The 14261-nt window shown below is 39.3% G+C and overlaps 1 protein-coding gene across 10 annotated transcripts in view; it reads left to right on the forward strand.

The window, feature by feature from the left end:
• AIG1 (androgen induced 1) overlaps positions 1–14261 on the forward strand; it is a 192495-nt gene that overhangs the window by 77933 nt on the left and 100301 nt on the right. The window contains exon 4 of one of the 10 annotated variants that reach the window (XM_036317650.1): positions 13563–13655. The exons of 8 other annotated variants lie outside the window; for them this stretch is intronic. In XM_036317650.1, the coding sequence (XP_036173543.1) occupies positions 13563–13640 (78 nt within the window). In that variant the 3' untranslated portion in view covers positions 13641–13655. Of the gene's footprint in view, positions 1–5465; positions 6216–13562; positions 13656–14261 lie in introns of those variants that run through there. One more of the 10 variants, XM_036317652.1, reaches the window with a different exon arrangement.

A 14261-nucleotide genomic window follows, 5' to 3' on the forward strand; every position in this document is an offset into this window, starting at 1 on the left:
ACCCACTCTGTTTCTGGATGTTGTGCTTCTAATAGATGCAGACATGTGAGTCACCTAGAAAGAGGGACTGAGCCTACTGATTTCTCAAGTGTTCTCTGGTTTCACTTTGTTGTGAGAATTCATGAGGTTGGCCATGGAGGTACACAGCACAATGCCTGCCACATAGTAAGCCTAATAAATATAAGTCCTCAAAAATAGGATAGAATAGCATAGGACAAAATTATATAAGATGAGATGGAAGGTTCCCTATAGTTAATTATTTTCACTTATTATCATATAACAAATAACAGGTCAGTGTTAAACCCTGTCTAAAACTTGAAGGAAAAATGCACTGGTGGAAATCCTATATTTTTAGCAACACTGAATTTGTACATACGCTTAAAGTGAAAAATTAATGAACTTTCTTAAAGGTTTATATAAAATGTAAGATAGTTATCCTTGGACATATAATTCAAATCTTCTTACTTATTTTTAAGTATTTTCCCCCAGTTGCATCTACCAAAAGAATGTTGCTTAAAATCTGAATTTGACTGCTAATATTCACACATATGGCAAATATGAACTAATCAAACCACAGATATTTTGCTGCATTCCATGGTGTCTCATTTATTTGTTTAATTTGCAGCTATAGCAACTAGATTCCACCACTTTAGGCTTTTACACAGAGACCTACAGTCTGATCAGCTTGGTTGAAGTTTGGCACTCAGCATTACACTCAATTGAAGACATATGCACAAACTCACCACATTTTTAAAGCTGGTTTTCACACAGGGCAGATATGTAATATTTGCATAAAATATGAAAAGCAACCTTCTGCCTGGATAGTAGGCAATTAAAAGATGTTTTGACCTCTTCTGTGACATTTCAAATGTTAAAGTTTTCTTGGCGTGCTTCTCCAAAGCCCATCTGACTTTGAAGCAGCCTGCCTCTCCACAGAAAGCTCGCTCCAGCAATGACTAATGGATTGACCTGGTGCCATGCTAGTGCTGCTCCACTCATGCTGCTCTGCACAAGACAAGCACTTGGAAATGACCTTGAAACAGAGTGTTGCCAAGTTAATGAAATATGGCCCTTCAAGAAGTGACATTTCACAAGCAACTTACAGAAGGGTATGCGCAGCATTGTCAAAGCTCAGCCTCTCAATGTGGTGTTTGGTTTACCAAGATGTTTAACATACACAAAGAATGATGCTCCCTTTTAATTTTAGTGCACTTTGTAACAGGTTGGAAAAATTAAGTAATGGAGAAAATTGGCATTCCACTGTTGTTTCTTTTAGGTGTTTTCTTTTCAAATTTTTGCTGAAAGAACAGAAGATGCCAAAAGGGTAAAGGTGTAGTTAGTGGAAAAAGAGAAGATGGTACGGAGAAGTACCTCTCTGCGCCTGTAAACTGCCCAGTTGATATGATTCCATCCCACCAGACTTAGGCTCCAAGAGAGGAGCATTGTACACCCATATGGTAACCTGTCGTAGCTGAAAAAAATGCTCACTGATGTTGATAGCAGTTGTTGCTATATGGTTTTCCAGATACTGGAAAACCAGATGCTGGACGTGTTTGTGTTGGTGCACAATGTCTCCTTTCAGTTGCATTTCTCATGCTGGTGACGTTGGCTGACATTTTAGGATCTGGATAATAGAGCTGTGCTTTAATCTTAGTGGTGGTCAGTGATCAGTCTCCTGGATTGGCGTGACTTTGGAACGTCCCCCTCTGCTTCCCTCCCTGTGACCTTGCTGCCATACCCTTGAGGAGGCTAAGGCAGGCTAAGGTCAGAGCAGTCAAGGTGGGGTGTTGGAAGAATACTGGGGAGCAAGTCGTTCTCTCTGAATTCATTCTTAATTATCTTAAGCTCACTCTCAGGTTTTTATACAAAGTTAGACTCAATACTTCTTTTTAAAAAAGAAGAAGAAGAAGACACTCAGCCCTTCTTGAGCATTCCAAGCAGACTGTAGAAGACCTCTGGCCATTCTTATTTTTAAAATGCTGATAATCCTCACTAAGCAATCTTGGGAAATACACATCTATAAGATCAGGGCAACATACTGTCAACAGCAACTTCCCAGAACATTCCTTCTTACTTCATCTGGATTTTTCAATAAGTAATTTGATATTTCTGTAAGTTTATACTGGAATCACTAAAATGAAGGCATTTTTTCCCTTATAAGCGCAAGCCTTCCAGACTCATCATTTTGTAGAGTTACATAAGTAAGCCTTGCAACTAAGCTAAAAATCTAAATTACAGAATGTAATTGTTTCAAAACTGTTCATATTTTATACAGTAACATATTAAAACCAATGACACATTTGCAAAACAGTTTTTTGTAGAATAATTTATATTGAAGTCAAGCTTGGTGATGCTAAATATCATATGCTAAATTATTTGCTTGTGAATTCTTTCCCCTGGTTGCCTGTTTTTGGTATTGCTCGAATGGTTCTGACATAGGAAACTCAGAAGTTTCCATTATATTACCTTATTTTCTTGATCTATCTATATTTAGGGTGACTTGCTTTAAATTATAGCACACACCTTATTTTTTCACTTTTAAATGTTTTTAAGTGGAGAACATGTTTTCCCAAATAGCCCTCATTTTTAATTTAGAGCTCTCATATTAATATGCCTAATTTTTAATGTACTTTCTAAAACACTTCTCAACTTCTTAAATAAAGGATGACACTGAAGAAGGGGTGAGAAAAAGAGAGAGAAATGTAGCAGGGAATATCAACCATCAGGTACACGATGACTTCCGGTACTTAATATCGTAGATCATGGGAATCAAGGTCCAGTATGAAAAGAGAAGCCCCAGGCCAACGAGATTTAACCCCTGAGAATCCTTTGTCCTTGCCCTTCTGCTAATTTCAGCACTGAGCACTTCCTTTCTCCTCCTGGTGATAATTTTTATTCCTCTTTTCTGTGAACATTTCAGATATGAAGTAGAGAGCTTATCATTATTCAGTATAGTCAGACAATATGTTTGCCTTTAAGCTATATTCACAGTTTCACCATTCCTAAATTTTAGAATCATATGAGATTCTTTATGTGTATGTGAATAGAATGGAAGACGTTGTCTTATGAAAAGCTTTATTCTGAATCCTCCTAGAGCTTCCCCCAATTGAACAGAGGCCTTCTTTGCTTTCATTGCAAAATATCTGACATTTTCTTTGTACCTTCATATATATTTATACTAGAATACACGATTGATAGAAATATGATCTTGTATTAGTCAGGATTCTCCAGAGAATTAGAATCAATAGGACATGTGTCTATAATAAGGAATTGGCTCATGTGATCTTGGGAGACACCTGGAGAGCCCATCAGAAACCAGGTTCTCAGGTTTTCGTCCAAGTTGAAAACCTGAGAACCAGAAGAGGCAATGTACTAGGTTCTAGTCTAACTCTTAAGACCAACGTCAGGAGGACAGCGATGTCCCAGCTTTAAAAAGTCAGGTAGAGAAAAAAGTCAGCAAATACTCCCTGAGTAAGCCTTTCTTTCTATTTAGGCCTTTGATGGATTGCATGAGGCCCACCCCCATTGGCAAGAGCAATCTGCTTCATTCAGCCTACTGATCCAGATGTTAATCTCATTCAAAATCACCCTCATAGTCATACCCAGAATAATGTTTAAGCAAATGCCTGGGCACCCCATGGACCAGAGAAGTTGATGTGTAAAATTAACCATCACAGATCCCCATTGAAACTCCTCTTTCCCTTCAAGAACAACACCACTTGTAGAAGTATGCAGAATGCCTTCCTCTTCCACGCCATGAAAGTTGTACTTATGTTGGTCAACCCTGCTGGGCCCAGGTCTTAAAGGTTCTGATTGGTCCAGTCTGGGATGGAACTCATGCACCATGAGTACTTTTTAATGCTTCCTTACATAGTTCTGAGGCGTAGCTAAGTTTGAGAACCCTCAAATTTGTCTCTAGGCTTCTTTGGAGTCAATGGAAGAACACAAGAGGAAAGTCACCTTGGTTGATGGCTAGAGCTGAGCTGAATGGAGGATATGGCACACAGACAAACCTGGCTAAATGTGCATAACCAGGTTAACTTAACCATAATGAGCTGATTACAAGGTGGCATCTCCGCCTTGGTTTCTGCTGGGATAAAATACTGGCACCATGCCAGGATTCTAGGAAAAATGAATCAATATTAACATTTCTTAGGAGATTTAAAGCATAATGCATGTGTCAATTATTATTAATCCTTGAAAATATTTATGGAGTTAAATTGTCTGTAACTAATTAGAGATGGCAATTAACAGGAGATATGAGTTTCCTCTGAGTTATATGGGACAAAATATAAAACTTTTATATAACTCTATTTCCTACAGAAAGGATTTTTTGCTTGTTGGTGGGATTTTTTGAGTTTTATTTTATTTTCTTGGATCTCATTACTTTTCCATAAATCCTATAAACAGAATTACAGTGAGGTGAGTCATAATATTAACACTTTTTTGTAGTTTTTTTCCCCACCAATGCAGCTTGGAATGTAGGGGATTTTTTTAAACTGCATTTGAAAAACATGGGAAGGGAAAAGGAAGGAAGGAAGGAGAAAAAAGGAGGAAGGAAAAAAGGAGATGAAGAAAAGAGGGAGCAAAGGCACAAATTATTTCACTTTAGATTACATTTTTTAACTTAATGACATTATAAAGATAAGATGTTCATGGTATCTCATGGATATGTTATAGACAACCTTGAAATACAAATGGGCTTGGATTTCAGAAGTTTATGAGCCAGTCATTGGAAACTGGGAACATATTTCCCCACAGAAATTTTGTTTTGTAAGTGGTAATTAATTTTTGAGGCAAGCTCATAAACTCTGCTCATTCTGTTTTGAAGTCAAAAGATTGTGCATTTACAGTGATAAATAGTAGACTATAATATTAAAAACTTGTAGAGCTAAAGAACATAAAAGAAATAAAATCCATTTTGGAATAGCTTAAAACTTTTCACTTAAATGCTGGTGCTGGAGGGAAAGCAGATTTAATTTGAGGAGCCTGAAGATGTTCAAACATCTAATGTTGATATTTGAGAGTGCCAGTCAATGGAGCAAAAGCCATTCTTTCTTGAGGGTCTCTGCATGTTTTAGGCTGACCACCAAAAAGCAACACACTTAGACCATATTAATAAATCCTCAATAAAAACCGTTCCTTTCTACAACAGAAATCGATGAATCACACACTGTGTGTGACATGCTTCTTACCACTTATGCCAGAAGGAAAGCAGGAAAGACCCCTCTCCTTGTGGAGCTTATAATCCAGCAGATGAGACAGCCAAATAATTGTACTGATAGATGACCTATGATTCATCCATTTTTATGAAAAAATTATATGACTATTGAAATTGATACCTATTTACAGGAAATAATGATGCCTCTCATAGGCTGTACCTGGGGATAGAGAGGAACTAAATCTTTGTTAAATACCTGCCATGGGCCAGCCACTTACTTTAAACTCTCTCATTTAATCCTGAGTAACCCTGGGCATCGAGATCTTTATCATCATTTCTCAGAAGAGGAGCTGAGACTCAGAGGCCTTCACAGATGGGAAGACACTCTGCAGCAGAGCCAGATGCGAACCAAGCCTGTCCGACTCCAGGCACTCTCTGCCCACCCAAGCTGCCTGTTCTGCAAAACCACTCTGGACAGAGCTCTTATTATTTTACTCAGTATCTTATATGATAAAGAGCTAATATGCTAATTAGACCGAACAGCTGAACGACCTTCCGGACATCCTTCCAGACGACCTTCCAGACGAAGCCGGGACTGTGAGGGCCAGCCGGAGCTGCGAGGGGCTGCGAGGGCCAGCCAAGGTTGCAACGGGCTGAAAGGGCCAGCCGAGGATGCAAGGAGCTGCAAGGGCCAGCCGGGGCTGCGAGGGCCAGCTGGGGCTGTGAAGGCCGAGCCCCTTGCACAGATTCCGTGAATCAGGCCTCTAGTTTTTGTATAAGTGTCAATGCACTAATCTGTACCTCCAACTTAGTAATGGAAAAAAGGCTTCCTCTCTTGATGCTGGTCTTCCTTTCACCAATGCAAGCTGTTTCAGCCTCTGTTCTGATGCCACTGATTTCTCTCACACCATAGCCAGCTCACCTGAGACTCCTAGTGCAGTGTCCTCTCCTTTTTCCCACCATATATTTCTGTCTGTTTTTTTTTATTTTGTGTTGATATTTACTACCCTGAGCATTTCATTGTAAGTTTCTTTGCCCTTTTGAGAAATTAAATACACGTTACATAAATAGAAAAGAAATAGCCAAGACTTCAGGAATTCTTTGATGGTCTCTTTCTGTGCCCTCCAGTTGACCTAGAACAGGGCCTTGCACTAGAGAGTGAGCAATAAGGTTGTTAACTGAGTGACTTCAGCAATTCTGAAGGACAGTTCTGATTCCTTCAAAGAGGACCAAGACGTTGTTGGCTCCAGCTTTATATTTTAACGTCATCATAAGACTTCCTACTTTCCTTTTCCTTAACGGAGATTCATCTCTTGCATTTCCTTCTATCATTCATAAATGGAATGTAAAGGACCATGAGCACAGCTAGCAAATATCACTCTTCCCTCTTGCTGTGGTAAGCACTGTATAGATATTGTCCACTCAGTCCTCACAACCCTATTATTATTCCCATTTCACAAAAGGAGCAACTGAGGGTAAAAGAACCTAAGTGGTTAACAGGGAAAGTGAGGAGATAACCTTTTTTCTGGTAACTCAGCAATAGACGGAAGAAACTATTAGCGAAAGAAAAAAGATTAAGAGAAACAAATAGCTTCTGTTATGATCAGTAAGATGCAGAAGAGGGTTGGGACAAATTGCAAGTGATTTACAAGGAAATTATTTTTCCTCCCCTTCCCCTGCTCCATTGAACAGAAGGTAGAAGTCACATGCAAATGAATATTTTTATATATATGAGACATTCTCTCATCAGGATATCATAGCTTTGGGGGAGAGAGGGCTATACTTAGAAATTTCTTTAATCCACATATTTTTTGGATAATTTCAAGTTATACCGTTTAATGTATGGACAGAAAACTAAAGGTCTTCTTTATCCTTCTGGGCTCACCCTTATTTTCCTGTGGGCTCCCAGCCCACACTAACCCGGGATCTCTGGGAAATGTGTGCTTGATCCCCCTACCCCCTCTGCCTCTTGGCATGTGGCCCCCAGCACGCTTCCCGTCATTACTGCCACCAGAGATAGCATCCAAAGTTCTTAGGGTACATCTGCAGTTCTCCGGAACAGAAAAAGAAGAAATGAGGTTCTCTCTGCTATTCATACTGGAAAGAGAGAGACCTCCATTGTGAGTGATCCCCAGGAAGTGAGCCTCATCCAGGGTATGGGAAGGAGGCATAGTGAGAGATTAACCCATTCATGGATATTTGCCCAACAAATAACTGCTTAATACTCTTATGCCTAAGACTTTTCTGGGTACTGAAATTGTTCCTCTAAAAAACAAACAAACAGTCAGTTAAGGGAGAAAATTTAAAGTTCTAAAAAGTGGGGAGAGCACCGGTAACTAGTTTTCAGGAGCTGAAACTGGGAGTCTAGAGCAGTTGCAATGATTTGGGGAGAATTTCCATGCATGATGCATTTAGAGAATGCAAACTAATTGGATATATCTGGAAATGAAGTCAAAGGTGGGGCATAGCTGACGCTGTAGTTAGAGAAACAAGAAGGGGCTCAGATCTGGGAGAGCCTCATATACCAACAGCTAGTGTAGGTTTTATCTTTAAGGAAACAAAAGGATGGCGAAGTTTTGCATGAGGAAGATGATTCGATTTACAGGTTAGAGAGACAGGGGGGGGGGGGGGGGCGCCGAAGAAGGTGACTCAGGTGGAGGAACAGCATATGCAGTCAGGAAATACCACCATATGTTGGACAAACCATCTCAAGTGTGGTCCCACAGCAAAAGATGTGCAAGGAGGCAAGGACACTGGGAGGTCCCCCATGCCTGGCCCCAAAATGCCCAGTGTGCTGGCCACAGACACTGAACTTGATTCCAATACCTTGAGGGGAAGTTTTTGAAGGATTTTAAACAGAAGAAAAGTGGGGTCAGATGAGCATTTTGGAAGGTTTCCTCCTTCAGGGTGGAAGGAGAAGAATTGACAGGGGCAGCCTGGATTTGGGATGGAAAACAAAAAGTCCAAGAATGGAGCGTTGGTCAACACCCATACTACAACGAGGAAAAACTGAGAAGACACCACCACAGGGGCTGAAGAATAGCTCAGAGAGAAAGGGAGCCGAGAGAGGAGGGCACTTCGGGAAGAAGGCAGGTCAGTAACACCCTGGGCCACAGACGTCAGCAGCTGACACAGTGCTGAGGAGTGGCAAAATGACTACAAGGGAACAAACCAACAGAGAAAAGAGGAGTCTACCTAAAAAGCAAAACACAGTTTAAAAAAAGATCCCATTGATATGGCCATTTTTAAGATGAGGGGAGGTGAATGGTTTCATCTTTGAAGCCAGAAACAAAGGCAGATTGAGAAACAGCATTAGAGGTAGATGGTTTTCCCTTACCGGCCTGAGCTCCGTTTTCTCCAGTGAATGACTTGCTATTTCTAACATACGTCCTTAGCAAGGTCAGAAGCTCCCCCAGCCACACGATAATGGCCTTTGGTGTTCTTTCTACCACTTAATTTTTTTTCCATATTGACCTGAGTGTCAATCTATACATACTAAGGATAAATCACAGGAGGATATGCAGAAATATAGTAAAAAGAAGTTACTTGTTTTGCACATTCCTTGAGAAACTTTAAAATAATTCCTCCCATTTCTGACTTCTCATTTGTCCAAAGCAATAAACACAAAAAGTAACAAAAACACAATTTGATTAATTGGAAAACTGCATGATTTCAATTATGTCTTTTTAAAAAATCTTCTGAAATTTGATTTGATATGTAAGAGCTTTCAGAAATTTCTGTGGACATGTCGTTAGAGAAAGCCATTGTTTTTGTGAGGATTCAGAAGGAGAACTATATTTCAGAAAATGGATAAAATTAGACTTGATTTGGAAAAATAGTCTCTGGTCAAATGTTATTTAAAGACATGGGTCTATGGGCTTCATGCATTGGCTGTTTCTCAGGATAAATATGCAGGTAGGAGCCAGGAAGGGCATTTTCAGAGGTTGCTGTGAAGTTGGTATTATAATGAGCTCAGCCTACCCATGACATCTTTGGAGGTATGAGAGTACAGATGAGACACAGATGCTTCTCAGTTCTTTCTCATAATTTCTCTAATCTTTCTGGCAATTAAAAAAAAAGGTGGCAAGAGAAGGAAAAACTCTTCAGGAGTATAAAGTGTTATTGAATTTGCAGCAGTCGTCATGGTTACCTGCATAGTTTCATTGCTTTATTAATGTGTAATTCTCTTTATTTCTGGAAATATCATTATAGTGAAACATAATAGTCTGCAGCTTCTGAGTGAGTTCACCATGTATCTGAGACTCTGACGATGGCCGTGACGAATGTGTATGGTTTCTGGGCCACCTGTGCACTGTTGATCTAGTAACTAGGACATCACTGTTTAGGGAAAGACGACTTGAAGTTAATGACTCCCGAGAATTTCTTAAAAGTTCAAATACTTTGTTAAACAAAGTGCTTATTTTTTCCTAGAGGAAAATGGCCTGAATCTGATTCTTTTTCTAACTAAAAGAACTTATATTTTCTGCCACTAACATTTTAAAGTAATCACTATTACTTACTGAAGTCACTTTGAGGGATTTGGGATTGTTTTTCTGATCAATTCTCTTAAAAATTATCTTTCCTAAACTTTTTGTATCATTGAAAGATTTATTTCATTTTATTTTTTCCATCATCATTTATCCCTTCTCTGCCCTCTTCCAGCTCCACCCTCCACCCCTGTAATCACCACCTTGTTGGTGTCCCTGTCCAAGATTTTTGTGAGGCACTGTTAATAGAAGTTTTTGAGCAAGTGTTTCTAAGTATATTCTTCCACTGCCCAAGTTGAAGCTAAATAAAATAGTTCAGTAAATCATCTCTCAGGCCAACTGCTTATGGCAGATACTGCTAGCTGGTCCCCACATTCATTTCTCTTCTTCCTGGGCACTCGCCTGACTGTACTTCCCAGCATCCCTTGCAATTTGTTCTGACCATAGGACTCATGTGACACTGGAATGTGAGTGGAAGTTATGAAATCACTTCCAGGTCTGGCTCATAAATACCTCCCACTTAATCCTCCCACCTCTTGTTTCCAGGCTGGCCGGCCATTCTGGACTCTTGAGTAACTAACTGGGTGGATCAGAGCCTTACTGCTGATCAGGACCATCTATTGTGGAAAAGAGACAGACGCGCTGAGATGTCAGGATCGTGTGCTGTGTTGCCTCGTGTTGCCCTAACTAATGTACTGCTTGGCTATATTTCTTGAAAATGGACATATAATTCTTGGGGAAAGTCCATGCTTTCCATCCACAAGTTTTTCCTATAGCTTCTTCCATAGCCTTTAGAAAGAAACTGGCATTGTAAACCTCAGGGCCCCTAATCAGTGTTCAGTGGTGACTTTGCTGTTTTGACAGGTGCTAGAGGCCTGAATGGCAACAGAAATTGTAGATGATTGGAAAATGTCATAGACCTTTGGGACTTATGTGCACATGGAACCAAAGGAGATGGAATTAACCTTTTCTGAATACTTCTATGTACCAAGTACTGAGTTTAGTCCTCTAACATACACTAATATTGTCTATAATTAACCTTCTAGGAAACTCTGTTATTCCCATTTTACAGATTTTTAAAGTGTCATATACGTTTAATAACATCTTCATAGCTAGGGAGTAGTGGGGAAGGATTCAAATAAAAGTTTTCCTGGAACCAAATCCAGCCAAGCTTTCCACTTCACTGCTTTTTGTGGCACACACTCAGTTAACTAACATCAGTTGATCATTATGCTCTAAGACAGAATGATAGCCAGTTATAATTGGAAACATATGCAAAGAATATTTGATTATCTGTGATGTTGGGAACAGAAACTCCCATTAGATTTTTAGAAAATTATAATACTGACATGGTTGAGTTTTACCTTCTGTCTTAATTAAGATATCATAACAGTTGCTGTAACAGATAGCAAACTAATAGTACTTTAAAGCCGGTGGTCTGGGGGTTGGCAGGCCAGCTCTTCCTGAGGCCAACGAGGGCCCCAGGCTCTTTCATCTGGCTGCTTCTGGATCCTCTAGGATTGTTCTTCATCTGCATAGTGGCAGTTGTCTTACCACACCACATCTGCATTTAATCCTTAAGAAGAGGGTACAAGAGAGGAGAGGGCAGATGTCTTTCCAGTTAAAGGCATGACCAAGAAAGTGCACCCATCACCTTTGCTCAAAAAGTTACATGGTCTTATTGCTGTCTAACTGCAAGAGAGTCAGGATATGTCATCTTTAAATGTTTGGCCTTGTGCCGGTCCTTATATTCTTACAGAAGAAGGGGACAAGAGATATTCTGGGACAAAGCAGCCTTTGCCACACCTTCTTAATCTTCCCATTTTTTTATAAATATGATAATAGGAAAGAACCAAAACAGCAGTAGCCGAGAAGGGAAGGAAATGAATCAAGGAAAGTAAGTAATTCAGAAATTGAGTATCTCCTTTCTCCTTAACTTCTTCCAGAACACATGCTAAAAGAATCAAGAATTTGTGCCTTGCACAAATGACTTCAAAATAGGCTGTAACTATTAAATCAGGCATTCTCTGGATAAGATGATTGCAACAAATTGAGGCCATACGAACAAAGATTGGGTATTAAATAATATTAAGTAATTAGAATTAATTTCATTACGTGTGACATGTGGTTAAATTATAAAACAAAACCTCATATGGTAGAGATATTTACTGAAGTCTATATAAGTGAAACGATATGATGTCAGCAGTTTGCCTTAAAATACTACAGGGGGAAAAAAGGGAGAGGGGTTGATGAATAGTTAAAATTAGACTGGGAAAACGTTCTGAGTTGTTGAAACTGGATGATAGGTTCATGGGGGTTCATTATGCTATTTTTTCTACTTTTAGGTATATTTGGAATATTCCATACCATAATAAAAAGTGGAATAAATACTTGTTCCAGGAAAGAAAAGCAATTTTTGGCAGTGCCCTGAGGTTCAGATGAGCTCATTTCTGTACTCCAGTTAAGTGCATTCTTAAGTTTCCAGTGTATTATTATTTATTCTACATGCATACAACTGGAAAATGCTCATTTCATCTAAAGAATTCATTACAATTTGCTTTTGAGCCAATTAAATAAAACTTTGGTGAGTGCCTGCTGCATCTAGTTATGCAAAGGATGCACAAATGAGTAAGATGAGCCCCCTAACCACTAAGTTTAAAGTCTAATTGGCAAGATAAGACAGTCTCTCAAATAAATCTGATTGACAAGAAGTGCACAAAAAGGCTTAAATGTTAGGAAATCATATCAAATTGGAAGGATCAGGAAAGTTTCCTGGGTCAGATATTATAAGCTTTAAATAAAGGGTAGGCTTTTGATAAATGGAAGTGGTGGGGAGAGTGGTCTGGGCAGGGGACCACCAAGAGAAAGCCTCCAAGCCAGAGAATATGAGATGGTTTCCTGGTGACAGGAAAGGAAGAAGTGGTTTTGAGTATATCTGAATGTCCCATTAAAGGAAATGAGGTAGTAAAGTGGACCCAACGGAGAAAATTCATATTTTTGCGGAAGGGGGGACATATCTTTTTGAGACAATGGGAGACTCTAGATGAGATGTGCATCCCCAGATGTGGCGGAGCACAGAAAGAGGTTGGTCAATTGCATATATTGACAGTTAAATCTGTAGTTAGATGATGAGCTTACTACTGAAGAGAATAAAGATTTTTTTTAGGCCAGTTTTATTAAAGTCGAGGATGGGAATTATGACATCATTATTGTGAAAAACAGAATGGTTTTAGTTGACACTAAAAAAATATGAGCCCCTGGTATGGCAAGATTTGTATTTCTCAGTATTCCTCTCTCTCACAGAGACCGCTTATCTCTATTTTTTCCCTCCCATTTCTTTCAGGCTAAGCTTTTCCAAAGAGTTGTCTGCCAAACTATCATTCACTCTTTTTTTTTAATTCCTTATTTTTGAACATATTACAGATGTCCCCTTTGTTCCCCCATTGATCCCTTCCTCCTGCCCCCTGCCCTGCCCCAGGCCTTCAGCACCCTATTGTCTGTGTCCATGGGTTATGCATATATGCATACAAGGTCTTTGGTTAATTACCTCCCATCCACCCACACTCCCCCCACCTTCCGCACTCTGTTCCATGCTTCCATGTCTCTGGATCCATTCCATTCATTAGTTTATTTTGTTACTTAGATTCCACATGTGAGTGCAATCATGTGACACTTGTCTTTCTATGACTGACTTATTTCACTTAGTGTGATACTCTCCAGGTCCCTCCATGCTGTCTCAAAGGGTGAGAGATTCTTCTTTTTTACTGCTGCATAGTTTTCCATGGTATAAATGTACCACAGCTTTTTTATCTATTCATCTCCTGATGGGCCCTTGGGCTGTTTCTAGATCTTAGCTATTGGAAATTGTGCTTCTATGAACATAATGCATATGTTCTTTCTGATTGATGCTTCAGGTTTCATGGAGTCAAGAGAATCTTTTCAATAAATGGTGTTGGGAAAATTGGACAGATACATGCAAAAAAAAAAAATGAAACTAGACCACCAACATACACCATATACAAGAATAAACTTAAAATGGATAAAAGACTTAAATGTAAGTCATGAAACCATAAAAATTCTAGAAGAAACCATAGGCAGCAAAATCTCAGACATCTCTCATAGCAATATGTTTATAGGTACATCTCCTAAGGCAAAGGAAACTAAGGAGAAAATGAACAAATGGGACTACGTCAAAATAAAAAGCTTCTGCACAGCAAAATAAATGAAAAGGGAGTCCACAAAATGGGAGAAGATATGATACATCTGATAAGAGGTTAATATCCAAAGTATATAAGGAACTGATGCAACTTAAATGGGCAAAGGACCTAAATAGATACTTCTCCAAAGAGTACATACAGATGGCCAAGAGACATATGAAAAAATGGTCAAAGTCATGGATCATCGAAGGGATGCAAATTAAAACAACAATGAGGTGTTACCTCACACCTATCAGAATGTCTACCATCAACAAATCAACAAATGACAAGTGCTGGAGAGGATGTGGAGAAGGAACCCTATACACTGCTGGTGGGAATGCAGACTGGTACAGCCACTGTGGCAAACAGCATGGAGTTTCCTCAAAAAATTAAATATGGAACTGCCATTTGACTCAG

This window comes from Myotis myotis, unplaced genomic scaffold (genome assembly GCF_014108235.1).
Source record: "Myotis myotis isolate mMyoMyo1 unplaced genomic scaffold, mMyoMyo1.p scaffold_m19_p_7, whole genome shotgun sequence".
Lineage (NCBI taxonomy): Eukaryota > Metazoa > Chordata > Mammalia > Chiroptera > Vespertilionidae > Myotis > Myotis myotis.